At 38.6% G+C, this 14029-nt stretch overlaps 1 protein-coding gene across 4 annotated transcripts in view; it reads right to left on the bottom strand.

Moving 5' to 3' along the window:
- Window positions 1-777: 777 nt before the first annotated feature.
- Window positions 778-14029, bottom strand: part of ORC5 (origin recognition complex subunit 5) — a 68774-nt gene continuing 55522 nt past the window's right edge. For 2 of the 4 annotated variants that reach the window (XM_032106717.1, XM_032106720.1), the window contains 2 exons: window positions 9366-9478; window positions 778-5850 (listed from right to left, as the gene is read on the bottom strand). In XM_032106717.1, the coding sequence (XP_031962608.1) occupies window positions 5805-5850; window positions 9366-9478 (159 nt within the window). In that variant the 3' untranslated portion in view covers window positions 778-5804. Of the gene's footprint in view, window positions 5851-9365; window positions 9479-14029 lie in introns of those variants that run through there. The other 2 variants (XM_032106718.1, XR_004239711.1) reach the window with 2 other exon arrangements.

Genomic DNA, 14029 nt, shown 5'->3' with positions numbered 1-14029 from the left:
ACCAGGGCTGGCATCCAGGGCATCACAGAGCAGGGCACTTGCTTCCCCACACAAACTGCTGGCACAGGTGGGAACTCTCAGTGCACTGGGTGCAATGGCAGAGGAAGAAAAAACAGCAGCTGGGACTGTACTGATAGAAATGGGGTAGAGGGAGAAACAGCATCACCATAAATACTGTAAAAACTCTTTAACTAAAGAGAATCAATGCAAACAGCACGAATATAACCAAGGCTTTTGCCGTGAGAGTGGTAAACAACTTTGCTCTCCGTCACCATCTCTCAGGTATGTTCTTCCTTTGCTGGATTTTGTAGAAACATGCTCCCTCATCTGGCAAGGCTGTCTTAATGAGAGGTTATTTATGTTACACTTGGCTATTCTCTCTTCAGAACTATTCTGATTCGGTATTTAGGAGGTGCCTATGTGAGAACTCTCATTACCTACGTGAAGACACAGGAAGTGCTCAGCTGCTAAACCACCAAGGCATAAGCTCCAGGAAAGCCTGCTAGAGCAGCTCTATTTCCCAGCCCTCCCAGCCCTGTTTCATTCCTCTGCTCAACTATCTGAACAAAGTACATGAAATAATGTGCAGCACATATTTTCCTGAACAAGAATCACATGCAGAAAAGAAACTATTTGCATATGAGAAATGCTGTTCTGTAGAAAACTTGTATGTGCCAGGAAAATGGAACATATGTGCTGAATGAATTTAGGCAAAGCTGCACCTCTGCTGTGCTGCTTAAGAAAAATCACATTTACTACATCAGTCCAACACTGATATGGGCTTTTCATCAGCATTTAATCAAAACTGAACAAATATGAAATATGAATACTGAGTACAAGATGACAATACAGCATTCATGGTTCAACACACTGCACCAGGTTTTGGAAAAGGACCTCGCTGAAGCCTAACACCTGCCTTCAAGTACACAACAGATCCCTCTCCAAATATTCAAACAAGTCCTGGCAGGACAGAAGGCAGTATGTGGCAACAGGTTAGTTGAAAAAAGCACAGCTGCAACATGGGGGGACAGACAGCCCACAGCAGCCTTCCTGCTCTGCTCACTTGCGGGGGATCCCCAGGGAGATGTCAAGCCCAGGAGCTGGCTGTGCTTCTGGTGTGGATCTCTGCAAGAACCATTTCAAAAAATAACATGGAATTGTAGTGGGAGGGTAGAGGAAGAACAGAGAGGAATACAGAAGTCTGGTAGAGTTCTGGATATTTCAAAACATCAAATGTGTCAAAAGGGCAAGTTTATCCACAACTTCATCTCAGAGGAAAGCCCAGCCTGCTTCCCTACTGGAGTTGCCCAGATGCCTACCCAAACGGTAGGCAGTGAACATGTATTTTCTTTCAGTACTTTGCTCCCTGGTGGTGCTGACTCCCTTGGAAGAGCTGTAGAGCAAAGCCTTTTTGGCAACTGCAACACACCAATGGAAATGATTTATTACCAAATGTAGTTGAACCAAATGAAAGAAATAGTTAGGGATACTTCTGCTGCTTTAGAAAAATGGAGTGGTCACCAGCAGAGGAGGAGTACAACACACTAGAACACTTCAAACATTAAGTCTGCCTGTGGTACTTTGGACATCATGTTCTCACTCTAAGACTCCCTGCTTACAGTCAGACATTCAGCTCAGCAGCATGAAAACACCTCCATCCATGGGCTGCTTGACAGTGTTGGTCTTATTTTAACACCGTACTTCTGAGCTTCAGACACCTGTGTGGAGACTGGGTTATCCAAATACATGACTGATATATTGCTAATGTCCAGTAACAAGCAGTATGATGATATTTTTCAATTTTTTGTTTTGCACAGACACTGCCATTGTGCTGTGGCTTTTTAAAGACGAGTTTTCAGGAAAACATGAATACAGTCATAATAAGGATTGTACTTCTGCAGTTTCAACTCTGCTGGCATACACAAAATTTCTGTGTTGTTTTCAGATTTATCCTTTAAATGGTTTAAATAAACATGCACAAAAATAAAGAATCAAGAAGTTACCCTCCTCTGAGTATTGTACAGTTTATTCAAATCAGGCTGTTCATAGAAAAAGATGTCATAGAGAAGCTGAGATAAAAAACACAGTTTTTGCTATTAATCTCCCATTCAATTTTCTAGTGGAGCCATTCCAGTATCTACAAACACATAAAAATTTTGTATTGTCTATGATTAGACTTGCTAATCAAGCTGTATCTTTATCCCAATACATATTTACCAGCAATGATAAGGCTCTTTTGTAAGTTATGCCATCCTGTCATTGAGAAAACTGGAGAAGTTACTTCACCTCCGGCAGGATTCACTTCTGGATGCAGTAAATCTTCTGTTCCTCAGCTGTCTGGGCTGACCAGAACACACAGTATGCCAGCCTCCAGGCAGCCCTCAAGAACGTGCCATTTCTCACTCTTCGCTGCCATCTCTGCCAGTACAGGCGCAGAGGGAATATCTACTCCTGAGATACTTAACTGGGTACATTTTGCTCAGAGGTCACAGACATGTAGTATCTTCTATATTCTTGCTGGAAATCCAGTCCTCCACACTATTCTCCTGGCATGGCTGGCAGTTCCAGTTATGAGAGGAAAACAGTACCTGAATGATCTTGTCAAAATGGTACTTGGTGGATATTGGAACAATTTCACCAATGGCAAGAATGAATGTATTTTTACACAGTGTATAGAAGCATCAGAACTCAAAAGGTACTGAAATAAAAAAACGTATTTCTTTAATTCACCCCAAATGAGAGCCAACAGCTACAGGAATTGTTACAGTAGAAGCAGCAGGTTCTGTGAGAACCAGAGTGGGACAAATCACTGTCCAAGAAGAGTGAATCGACTACTGTATTACATCTGGATGCAGCCTTGCAAGCCTTTTTAGAAAATAAAATCTCCATGTTATGTGCATGAAAATGCAGCTGTTGATGAAGTCAGAGCTGTTCAAGGGCACTAATCTCTTCACAACTGATGATAGCTTCATTTCTTTTTCCATTACTTTCTCCTTGTAAGAACAAGCCCCAGCTCCTGGTAATGTCTAGATCAGCCACTGGAGACAAGCACTGTAAGTCTGTAATGTTTACAATACTATAATGCTTTGTGATTTGGGAATTATGAAAAAAATTGGGTATTTTTAAAAATATATACTGCAGCACTAAAGTACTGAAGGATTTCTGATTAAACTGTCTTGCTCTAACTTGTTTGCACAGTTCTTAAAACCACCTGTAGAAGAGGTGAAATCCTGGCCTGGGGAGGCTGAAGGAGGCCACACCTCATCCATGAAAATGGGGTCTCAGAACAGAATATTGCTAAGGCATCTAGTAAGAAACTCAGCAGTAATTTATAAACTCATTGACATGGCTATATAGAAATATTTCTAGTTTGTCAGAATAAATCCTACTATTCATCATCAGCGTAGTTATAGCCTACATCAATCATCTGCACTTCAGTCACCTTGTTCATTCTCATACTCTGCTGATTCAGCTTTAAATTTTATTTCACTGATAAGAGTCTTTCAGAAAGGTCAAAAAAAGTGTCTTCAAAGTAAGGAGAGTGGTTCTGTCTAATGGATCCTCAGTTAACTGCTCCTTCTCTAGTTAACCTCATTTCAGTCAAATTAACCACATTCCACAAACTTAGTATCCTTATTCTTTGGATTTACACTGGAAATAATCACCAATACTCATAAGGCTAGTATAGAAGAAATTAGATTAAAAAAGTATCAGCAACACCAAGTTTTCTCACTGCCTAATTTCTAGGACCCTTATTTTATGTCTAATTTGTGCTCCAAATTTGGAGCTGAAGGGTTTTGAGGGTCTGGTCTATTTGGTGGGAATGATTTGGGTTGTTGAAAACGAAGTTTTGTGACTCAAGTATTGTAGTACTTAACAAATCATTATCAGTCCCATCACATTTCATGTATCGAATTCTTATCCAGATCAAAAATTACAAAACCCTATGATCTACTGCTACTGTTTCACATGGACTAGTTCACATATGAATACCTCAAAACTTATTTCCACTACAGACTGCAGCCCCAGGCAGTCATACAGGAGATCCATGAGAGCTGAGCTCAGCCCAGCACTAGCTCCAGGATAGAAGGGCACTGTAAAGTTTAGCCCAAAGTTCACATTATGGGCATTTTTATAAGTAAAAACAAAAGCAGGTAGTAAACATTTTTGAAACAGGCTATGTGTTTACATCCAAGCACTTCAGTAAGTGTGACAAATGTTGCCACCTCATGGACAGGTGCAGGGTTTGATCCAGCTCAGCGGTAGGAAGGAAAACAGATCACGGAGATGACTCATCGCTGCCCTTTCACACTCCCCTGAGGAAGGAAGCCAGAGCTTGGCTAGAAGGATACTTTTGTCACTTGGGTCTGAATCCAGAAGTATGGCTACGTATCCACAATTGGGGGGGGGGGGGGGAAAAGAAAACAACAAAAAAAGAAAACATAAAAACAAATAAAGAAAAAAAAAAGAGAAACAAAAAAGAGTAAAGACTACACATGCTCAGGGTATTTGACCATTTCTAATATAAGAGCAAGGGAGAAAGACTAATGATTTTTCCTTGAAAAAAACATAATGTTCAACTTAGGACCTGGCATCGTCTTTTACTGTCAAACAGTCAAAGGGGAGCACTCAAGAGTAAAACATCTGAGTAACAGGCTGTGGGACCTGGAGTTTTCATGAGGGTTACAGAAATCTTCAGATTCATGAAGATAATAACCTTCAACTGGATTAGGGGATTTTAAAGCTCCAAAAGTTGAGAATCTTCTACTGGTAAGCTGCAACTGTAGTGTATTCTATCAGGTATTTCCAAGGATAAAGTTTTATGTTACAATATCACATTGGTTATTCATTATTCCACCTCGTTTGGGGAACTGCTGCAGGAAAACCCTGTCACCTGTTGAATTTCTCCCTTTCTGATGAAAAGGCAGCTGTGCCATCCTCCTCTTCAGGACAGAGGCTGTTACAAAAGCCATTACATGGTGTGTACCTTAAAAGTACATTAATTCCACACAGCACTATAATTAGCACTTCATGTAACTGGATGAGCATAAAAGGACCATAAAATGTTAAAGCAAAAATAAAACATTTCAAGTTTGAGAAAGGGGTAAAACTTTAAGAATATTTTTTTTTTTTTTTTAAATAGAGCTTTGTAAAAATAGATTCATAGTCAACATTTATGAATGGTCTGAAAAAGACAGTATGGTGACTAATTGGGAGTTTCCTATCATCGTGATCTCCATATAACAGGGTAACACTGCCTACATACTACTGAGGAGAAAGAAGAATTTGTACCAGCTTGATTTTTAAATATGTTCTTATGTTTATTATACTTTGCTACTCCACTGTCTTAAAATGGTGGCCTCAGGAAAAGCTGCTTTGGCAGGCAATTGCAAAGATTCCTGTGGAGAGGAAGTGAAAAGACTGGGCATACAAACAACGGCTGCTGCCATGTTCAAAGCACTGGGGAGAGTTCATAGAGCAAAATGCAGTCCTAAGTAAATGGGTTTCAGGCAATTTCAGTGTTAAGATAACATCATTAAGAGTAGAACAGATTGTGCTCAAACCCTGCTGTTTATAATTAACACATTGCTTCCAAATACTCCAGGGTCCCTGGTAAATAGTCCTCTGCTCAGATCCACCCAGACCAATCAGAGTATTTTCATCGGGTTCCATGCTGGGCCAGCACCTGTTTGGACAAATCCAAAAGAGCCAAAATACTCTTCTTTCTGGCTAGCTAAGTAGAGAGATGAACACAGCTTGCCTTAGTCATTGTCACAGTGTCCATATGGCTGTGAAGCTTGTTTTCACAAGAAATCGTACAAGTACTTTATTATGTCGAAGTTCACGGTCCTATAAACAAAAACACAGTATATTAGAGCAATCTTCTTAACAGTGCTAAGACTTTAACCTGTTTGGAGACAGCACATGCGGGACATTCTGTACAATCAAAATCAAGCGATTCCCCAAAAGAAATGCAAGCAAGGATAAATGAATTCTTAATTTCTCTCATTATTTACAGTACCTCTCTTCTGATTATTTAAACTTCGTAAAATTCTAGAAAAGAAATGTAGCAACTTCCTAGTAAAGAACGGAAGACTCTTATTCCGTAATTAAACAGTAAAAATATATCAATATTAAGAAGACTTTCATATGGCAAACTTGATGTTCTACTTGGTGATGCAAAGCAACAACCTTTTATGCTATTAGTGGTTTTGTTCATCTCCAAACCACCTGTTTTAGCATGTACTATGAAACTCCTTCATCTGTACTCATTTGCAGTCCGCATTCTTTCAGTCTTGACCGTAGTTGACCTATGTTCACAGCTAAATTTGAAAAATCCAAGAATGCCACTCAATGGGATAGAAGATTTTAAATGTACACTTTTGTACTTTAATGGCATGCAAAATGAAATAGCAGTAGAATAAAACATATAATTATTTTTTTGTCTCTAAACTCATTCTTCTATACAATCTAACACTCAGACTTTAGGGTTTACTGTTTGAATAAATAATGCAAATTACTGCATATAATGACAAGTATAAAATTAAAAGGGTGTTTTTTAAAGTATTTAGTGATGCAAAAATAACTGCTAACAATACTGAGATTAGCTAGCTGAATTCTTATTTGCTGGACTACAATAATTTAATATTCTCTGTTCATGCATCAGCCTGTAACCCACTTTTCAAAAAGTTTTTATAAAACATTGTATTGGACAGAGAAAAAGTTTAGAAATCCCCAATACGCATAACAGAAAATACTGTGTTGGAGTCTATTTAATAATCCAGTGACAAATTTAAAGACACTAACTGCCCCTGTTAGACTTGCATGACATTGTGTCACTCAAAAAAAGTGCTTTAATTACAAGGCTTTCCACAGAAACAAAATCATACACACTAACAAATGCTGACCTTATCAACTAAATGAAACAGAATTGTTCTGTCATAACAACTGGGTTTATTATAGACTCTGAAAAGATCCATTACATTCAATAAACACTAAGAGAGCCCTACTTCGGCTAGAGAAAAATGTATGAACTTAGATTTGAAGTTCTTAAAACAGAAATTATTTCTAACAAAGAAACATTGAACTTTACCTTCAGCTAAATGTTTAACTACTATGTGGTAAAAAACATGGAAATATTTCCACAGTGACTGAATATATGCCCAGAATAGAGCCACACATTAAGTTCTGCATTAATAAAGATTGTGCACTTCAGCAGTTACCACATTAAAAGCTACCAGGAAGAGACATAAGTTTTTTACTCTTTTCCAAAAACAGGTGGCTTTTTTTTTCAATGCAAACTTTACTTTTGCTTAAAAAACACAGAAAATGAAATGACAATCTGAACAGCTTGAATGGGGGTGGGGAGGGAAAGAGCATCCTTTTCTGGCCCATTCTTTGCACTCCTCAGCCTTCCATTAGGAAATATGCTGGAGTAACAAGGCTGAGATGGTAACAAGGCTGAGGTATCTGAAGATTTTAGTGACTAACAAACTTATTTTAGTACTATTGCAGTTAACAGAGAAAGAAGAATCAGAAGATGGGCTGCTTATTTGATATGTATTTTGGCTGAAATTCCAAAGTAGTTCCTCCTCTGTGACAAATACAACCAAGACTACTGCACAGATAGAAAATGAAATTTCTTAAAGCACAGAAGATCAGGCCCTCATCCTATAGCTCGTAGCCCCACCCAGAGAAGAGAGAAGCTCATTTATTGTGAGTTCATGAAACCTTGTCTTTTTACGGATCATCCTCCTTTAAGATTAAATAAATACTGTGGGCTGAAAAATGTATTTTAATAAAAATTGTAACAAATGAACAAAGCAAGATTTTAAAAAAAGGAGAAACAGGAGAAAAGCAGAGCAGGCCAACTTTAAAATCTATCAGGTCATTTAAATAGCCCTATTTAGGCAGCAAATAAACACCTGCAAACTACTTGGAGGAGGAGAAAAAAAGAACTACTTTCTTCCTCATAATGTGTAGGAAAAATCAGTTTGGATACATGTATGTGTAAATACATACATATATATACACATACACACACATCAGACCTAAAGGAAAGCAAGCCAAAACACTATACCATGCACTGAGGTTTGCAACGACAGTGTCTCTGACAACTACTTTCTCCAGTAAGCGTGAGCTGCATAATACAAGTTTTGATCCCGTTTTCTGGCCGTCTCTACCTTCCAGCAACTTTAATGGAATCATTGAAACTTCTAAGGATGTCAAAGTTGCAAGGGCTGTCATTTCAAGTATCCCAATTCAAGGATACATCCAATGTATAACTGTATACACAACGATCCATGTTGCTGAGCAGATGGTCTGCTGTACTTGGTTCCAGGGGGAGCTTTTTCAGGGCATCACTCACAAGTGACTTTACTGCTGGGAACAGCAAACTGACATAGCAAAGCTGTGGAGGTCCTGGCAGTGTGGTCCGGCCAGACCTGAGCCAAAGTTTCATTCTATGGCCTGTTCAACTGAAAATTGAAATTAGTGTATCTGTTGCATTTACTGACAAGGCTACTGGACACTTATTAGCTCAGGAGAGCAACGTGTGCACTGAGATTATGGAATACAGTCTACACCTCAGGTTCCTCTACAGTCCCACGTTACAGAGCAAAGTCAGCCTTGAGAACGTTTCTCCTCTTTGATACACGTCATTTCTGGGCTCTGTTCTGGTTATTGACTGTTTATCCAAGACTTGCTAATAAGGTAGCAGCAACAGGTATGAGGTAATGCTGGTGGCATTCGATAAAATACAAGACATAGGCCTGATTGTTGCCTTTATATTGCATGTATTTCTGTCTGCAAATTATTGCCATCTCTCCTGATAGATCTGGAATTGTTCTCAGACTTCACAACTGAAGGCTCTGGATAAACAAAGATGCTGACATACCTACACCCGCTCACTGAATTAGCTTGTATCAATCACAGATCACACAAGATAGTCTATGTGCAAGAATTCTTATAACCTATGTAGTTTTTATATCATGCACAACACTGTTAAGAACCAAACATAATTTCAGATTCAAATACCATAAATGTGCTTTTTGGTAATGAAATGGACTGACATTTTAGAGCACCATTTTCACATGAAGCCCCTGACCTTTATTAAGCACAAAGACAGTATGTTACTGTAACACATACTGCCACTGTAAGATAAATCTTTTTCAAAACAGGAATGGACTATACTTACCTTGGGTACAACATTTCTCATAAATAACATGACTTATTCAGTCATTCTTAGGAAACATCCACAGGTTTTCTATTCTGGTCTGCAAAGAGCTATAGACTGAGCAAATACTTGGTTTGAAGTCTCTTTCAAGTCAGCACATGCAATAGTAAATGAACTCTAACAGGCTCACCGGGCAATAGCTCTGATGAAATCCAGAGATACAGTACATTTGTATCGGGGTCCATCAAGCTGGTCATTCTGGCCAACCATGGATAACAGCTGCAGTGTCACAAGAGAGGTGATCTATGGACAAGAGTGATGTTAGCAATTTTTGTTAACATGAACAGAAGTGGCCAATTTCTTGCATTTTTTTTTTTTTACATTTGGCATAATTCCCATTTTTCTCTGGAAAGTCACTCCTACTTGCTCACTGTTCACTTCCACATAGTTCTGCAGCTAGAAAACCCAGGAACGTACATACATCTTGCCATTACATTTTCAGCAGTAGCAGTAAGAGACACAGGCTAAACCCTTCATCCTTCCTATCAAAAGTTATCCTGCAGTTTTTATCAGAGGAACAGGTATAATAGGCATGAGTTAAGCATTTTCCAAATCTCTGCCTGATAATCAGGAAGGACTAAGATTTTCTTGCCTTTATCCCTGAAGATCACCTTTTGAACTTTCCCACTCAAAGTTGGATATTCCTGTGCCAGATCATACCACATTTTGAACAGATGGATGTATCACCCTACTCCAGATAAAACAGAATTTGAAGGTTGGAAAGAAAAGGCTGGAAGACTGTATGCTTGAAAAGAGCAGGGCCTGAGTTGAGAGAAATTTGCCTACAAACACACATACAGTGTCTTGACAGAGCCATTGATTATTTTACCAAAATAGCAACGTACCAGCATACTTTTTCACTGTCTTTGTTCTTCCAGTGATGGCTGCAGTACCACTGAAGTGCAGTCGTGGGGTGTCACCACTGAAAACATTCTGATTCAGGAAGAGACACCATAGTGATTCCATTGTCTCCTTATCTCCTCCCAGATACCACGGAAAGAAAGAGGTAAAAGCAGAATTTTTTTCCCTGGCCTTTGCAATAGATGCCACTGACAATGCAGGGCAACGAGGCTACATTCTGTGACAAACTGGTATCTGGCCACAGGTCTCATTTTCAAAGAGCCAGCCAGCTATGACCTACTTCTGAGTAATGATAATAGGACAGTAAGGAATTTCTCAAGAATAAATGTATCAGGAAAGAAAAGTGACAGTTCAAATGTTCAAGGAAGCACATTTCTATAAAAAGCATCAGCAAGTTCTTGCCAGTATCAATTAAAAAAATAATCCTAACTCAGTAATAACCCTGCTCTTTGCTGAAAGTACACTTGGTTTTCAATTTGTGACAGTGCTTGTAGGAGGTAGGAATAATATAATATATAAAAATGACGCCTACCTGTGGAGAATAGAAAAAAATATGGTACCCAAGAATGAGGCAATTTTTTTAACAGCCTGCACTTAACTTTCTTTCATATGGCATGAGACAACAATAGTTTGGATGCCATAATTCTGCAAAGTCTTTGGAGTTTGACTAAGGAATGCTGGCCTACACATAGTCCCAAAGACAAATTCCATTTACTTAATGCAGATATATAAATTACATTATTTATCAAATTCTAGCATTGACAAAATTTAAGAAAATTTAATTCCGTATATGGCAAATGGCTCAAATTCCAGTTCATTAATCACTTTGCACATATCACTGGACTGAGATAAACCTCAAATTTGTTAGGTTTTTATATTCTTAAAATACTCATGAGCTTGAAAGCACATTTTTCTCCTTTCTTCATTCAACAAAGTCCATATTCAGTCAGTGAATAAGCATTATGGAACCTGCTGTAACAATTGCATCTGGTGCATCAATACTGGCAAATCACTTCTGCACTACATACTTACAGCTGGTCTCGCATTCAGAAATCACCAAATGAAGGAACAGCAGGAGCATTCCTTAAAGTTTCTCTTGACCACAGAAAACGTCTGCACAGTTTGGAGCTGGACCCATATCAGTTTTATGTGGGATGTAAAAGTGACCTTGCTGCTGCATTACAAATGCTCCAGCAATACTTCAACAAATACTGCATTTTCTTTTCCGACTAGCACCAAATGCTCTGTGTGTAACATGAGGTCAGCAACGTAAAACTCCTTACTAAAGGCTGACTCAAGAAATCTGAACTAGCATCAGAGTGGACACAAAGTTTCATTAATGTTCTTGACTCAAGACATTAACTCTAAAGACTCAATATAGAATATTACAAGATAAATGAAACTATTGATCATCAGAGTAACAAACTTATTTAGGAAACTGCAACCTTTTACTTACTTCTTTCACAATACTTTAGTTTAATAAATGTCATCACAGGGAAGTAAGTGCTGAAACAACCAAGTCCTGACCCTGAGACCACTTAAAAAGACAGCTGTAGAGAGAACTGCCATTTTCAACTCATGTAGGCAAGAAACAGTCTTATCTCCAAAGAGGCTCAATAGAGACAAAGAACATATATCTAAGGGGACTAAGTAGGGGCCAGCTTTCCTACAGACAGCCAAATGTTAGAAGCTAAAATACCTAACTTGTTAGTATTTGGAGTAGAATTTAACATGCAGTAGTTACAGATGCCTAGCTTATATATGGAGAAAGCCAGAGATCTCCCAAGGATAAGTCCAAAAGCCTGCCTGCTGAAGGGGCAGCAGCCTGGAGCTTTGTTTGCACAGCTTTTTCAGTGGGTTCAGGGAGAATCAAAACCAGCAAGGGAATTCTGTCACCCCCAAGCAAAGACTTCTTCATTTTTTGTTGCTTTATACAATATAGCAGGAGGGTTCTGCTGCTGAGTCAGCCACAGAAATGGACAAGACACCTATTTTGTGCAATAAATTGCTTTGTTTGAAAAGACTGAACTGTGGTAGATGGGGAATTATTAAGCTCCTCTAATATTCTGTGCTGAACCTAGACCAAATAAATAAAAGATGACTGTCTTCACCAAACGGTTCAGAAGTGACACAGAAGGTCCAAATCCCTTCTGACGCAACAGGCTTGAGCACCTCTGCTGAATGTCTGACAGCTAACTGGGGTGGGGGCAAAGGAAGAAGCAAGAAAAAGCCATGTATGGTGTTAAATCATCTCCAAACCTAACTTGTTCTCTGTTTCTGAAGCTGAGCTATTTTGCATAAAATTGCAAACATACAGTCTCTCTCTGTGCCCACCTAAGGCATTCACCAGGTAAAGCAGAATATAATGGAATGAACTGGGTTTAAGGCTGTATCTGTAGCAAAATTATAAAATTCACCAATGTTCCTGTCCTGTTAACTCTTTAAGTTTTAGGTGCCACCTGTAACTTAAGCACTGAAAAACAATTACTACTTCAAAAGTTCAGGTGTTGTAAACTTTGGAGGCAATATGTTCTTAAATTAAGACACATCAAAAGTTTGAAACACAGATGGGAAAAATATGTATGCAATACCAAACTAATTGTACTTCTTAGCCAAAAATACACCACTGCTTTTGAAAGATTTAACTTTTTTTTTTTTTTAAATATCATGGGTACAGTGGCTCCATTTCATTATCACAAAAGCTTGAGAAGAAAACATCTGGCATGAACAGACTAGAAACAAGCCAGAAAAACTGTGTGGGTGATAGAAGAAAGAACATTTATTGAGAATCTTTTGAACAAAAGAAATTACAGTTGGAAGAAATATTCTAGAATTATTTGTAAAATTACTTAAATTGGTGATGATTTAATAGTAGCAAAATTTAATAATTAAATGAAATTTTCTACAGGAATAACAAGAAAATCTGAAAAAAAACCCCTTACTGATCTGAAAGATGTAGAGAAACAGGTTTCACTGGTATGTTTAAAAATAAATGATGATGGAACTTGCTTTGAAATATATTTGTGTGAGAAACCTGCTGCTGAAATCTTGGATCCAAGGTGAAAATAATCATAAAAGCACAGCAGACAATTGTTCCCAGAAGGAAATGACCACTCAGACTACTTCTGGAGATTCATTGGTCAAACACAGACATTGAAACCTCTGGAAAAAATAAGCAACCCACGAGCCATCCTTCAAGGCAGCTTTTTTCCTATCAGCCTGGACTAACAGATGGGCCTTGCATAATTCCCCAAGCAGACACAAAGACTGGCTTTGTGAACACATGGCTGCGTGGAAGTGAGAAGGATTCCAGAAGCAAGGGCTGTCTGCTGAGAAAGGCTGAGCTCTTCCCAAGGACACCACTAGAAGCCAGGAAATATTCACTGAGGTATAAAACATGAGCAGAATGAGAACCCATGACACAGGGAAACACATGGTTAGTTTGGATAAGCAATGACAGACTATCACAGGAAAGAGTCTGGACAAAGTGTGGGACATACCTCAAATCCATAGGATAAAACTAAACAGAGAAAATGATGCTGGTTATTTGGGGTGGGGAGGAAGCTGTTTCCTCAGAGATATGATTGAAATCTCACCAAGTGTGCATTTTAAACTGGACTGAAAAATATTAATGAAAGGAGGAACCATTTCAAACTGGCAGAAATATACTAGATGATCTGTGTGGTTTTTTTCATCTCCACAGTTTATAATATTCAATTATCTTGCCCAAGATGTAACATTAACTCTTCAGTCTGGCTTACTGTCACACACAGATTTTGAACATCAAACCTATCAAGAAACAAAGAACTTTCCATACTCAGCACCACCAGACAAGGATACTATATTCTTTCACAATCACATGAATGGTGCTTTGCAGCACCATCATCCCATGACTCTCAAAGCCAGTGCACTTGCTCAAAACCTACCACTGCC

Source organism: Corvus moneduloides, chromosome 4, assembly GCF_009650955.1.
Source record: "Corvus moneduloides isolate bCorMon1 chromosome 4, bCorMon1.pri, whole genome shotgun sequence".
NCBI lineage: Eukaryota > Metazoa > Chordata > Aves > Passeriformes > Corvidae > Corvus > Corvus moneduloides.
This window is presented reverse-complemented; position numbering and strand designations above follow the sequence as displayed.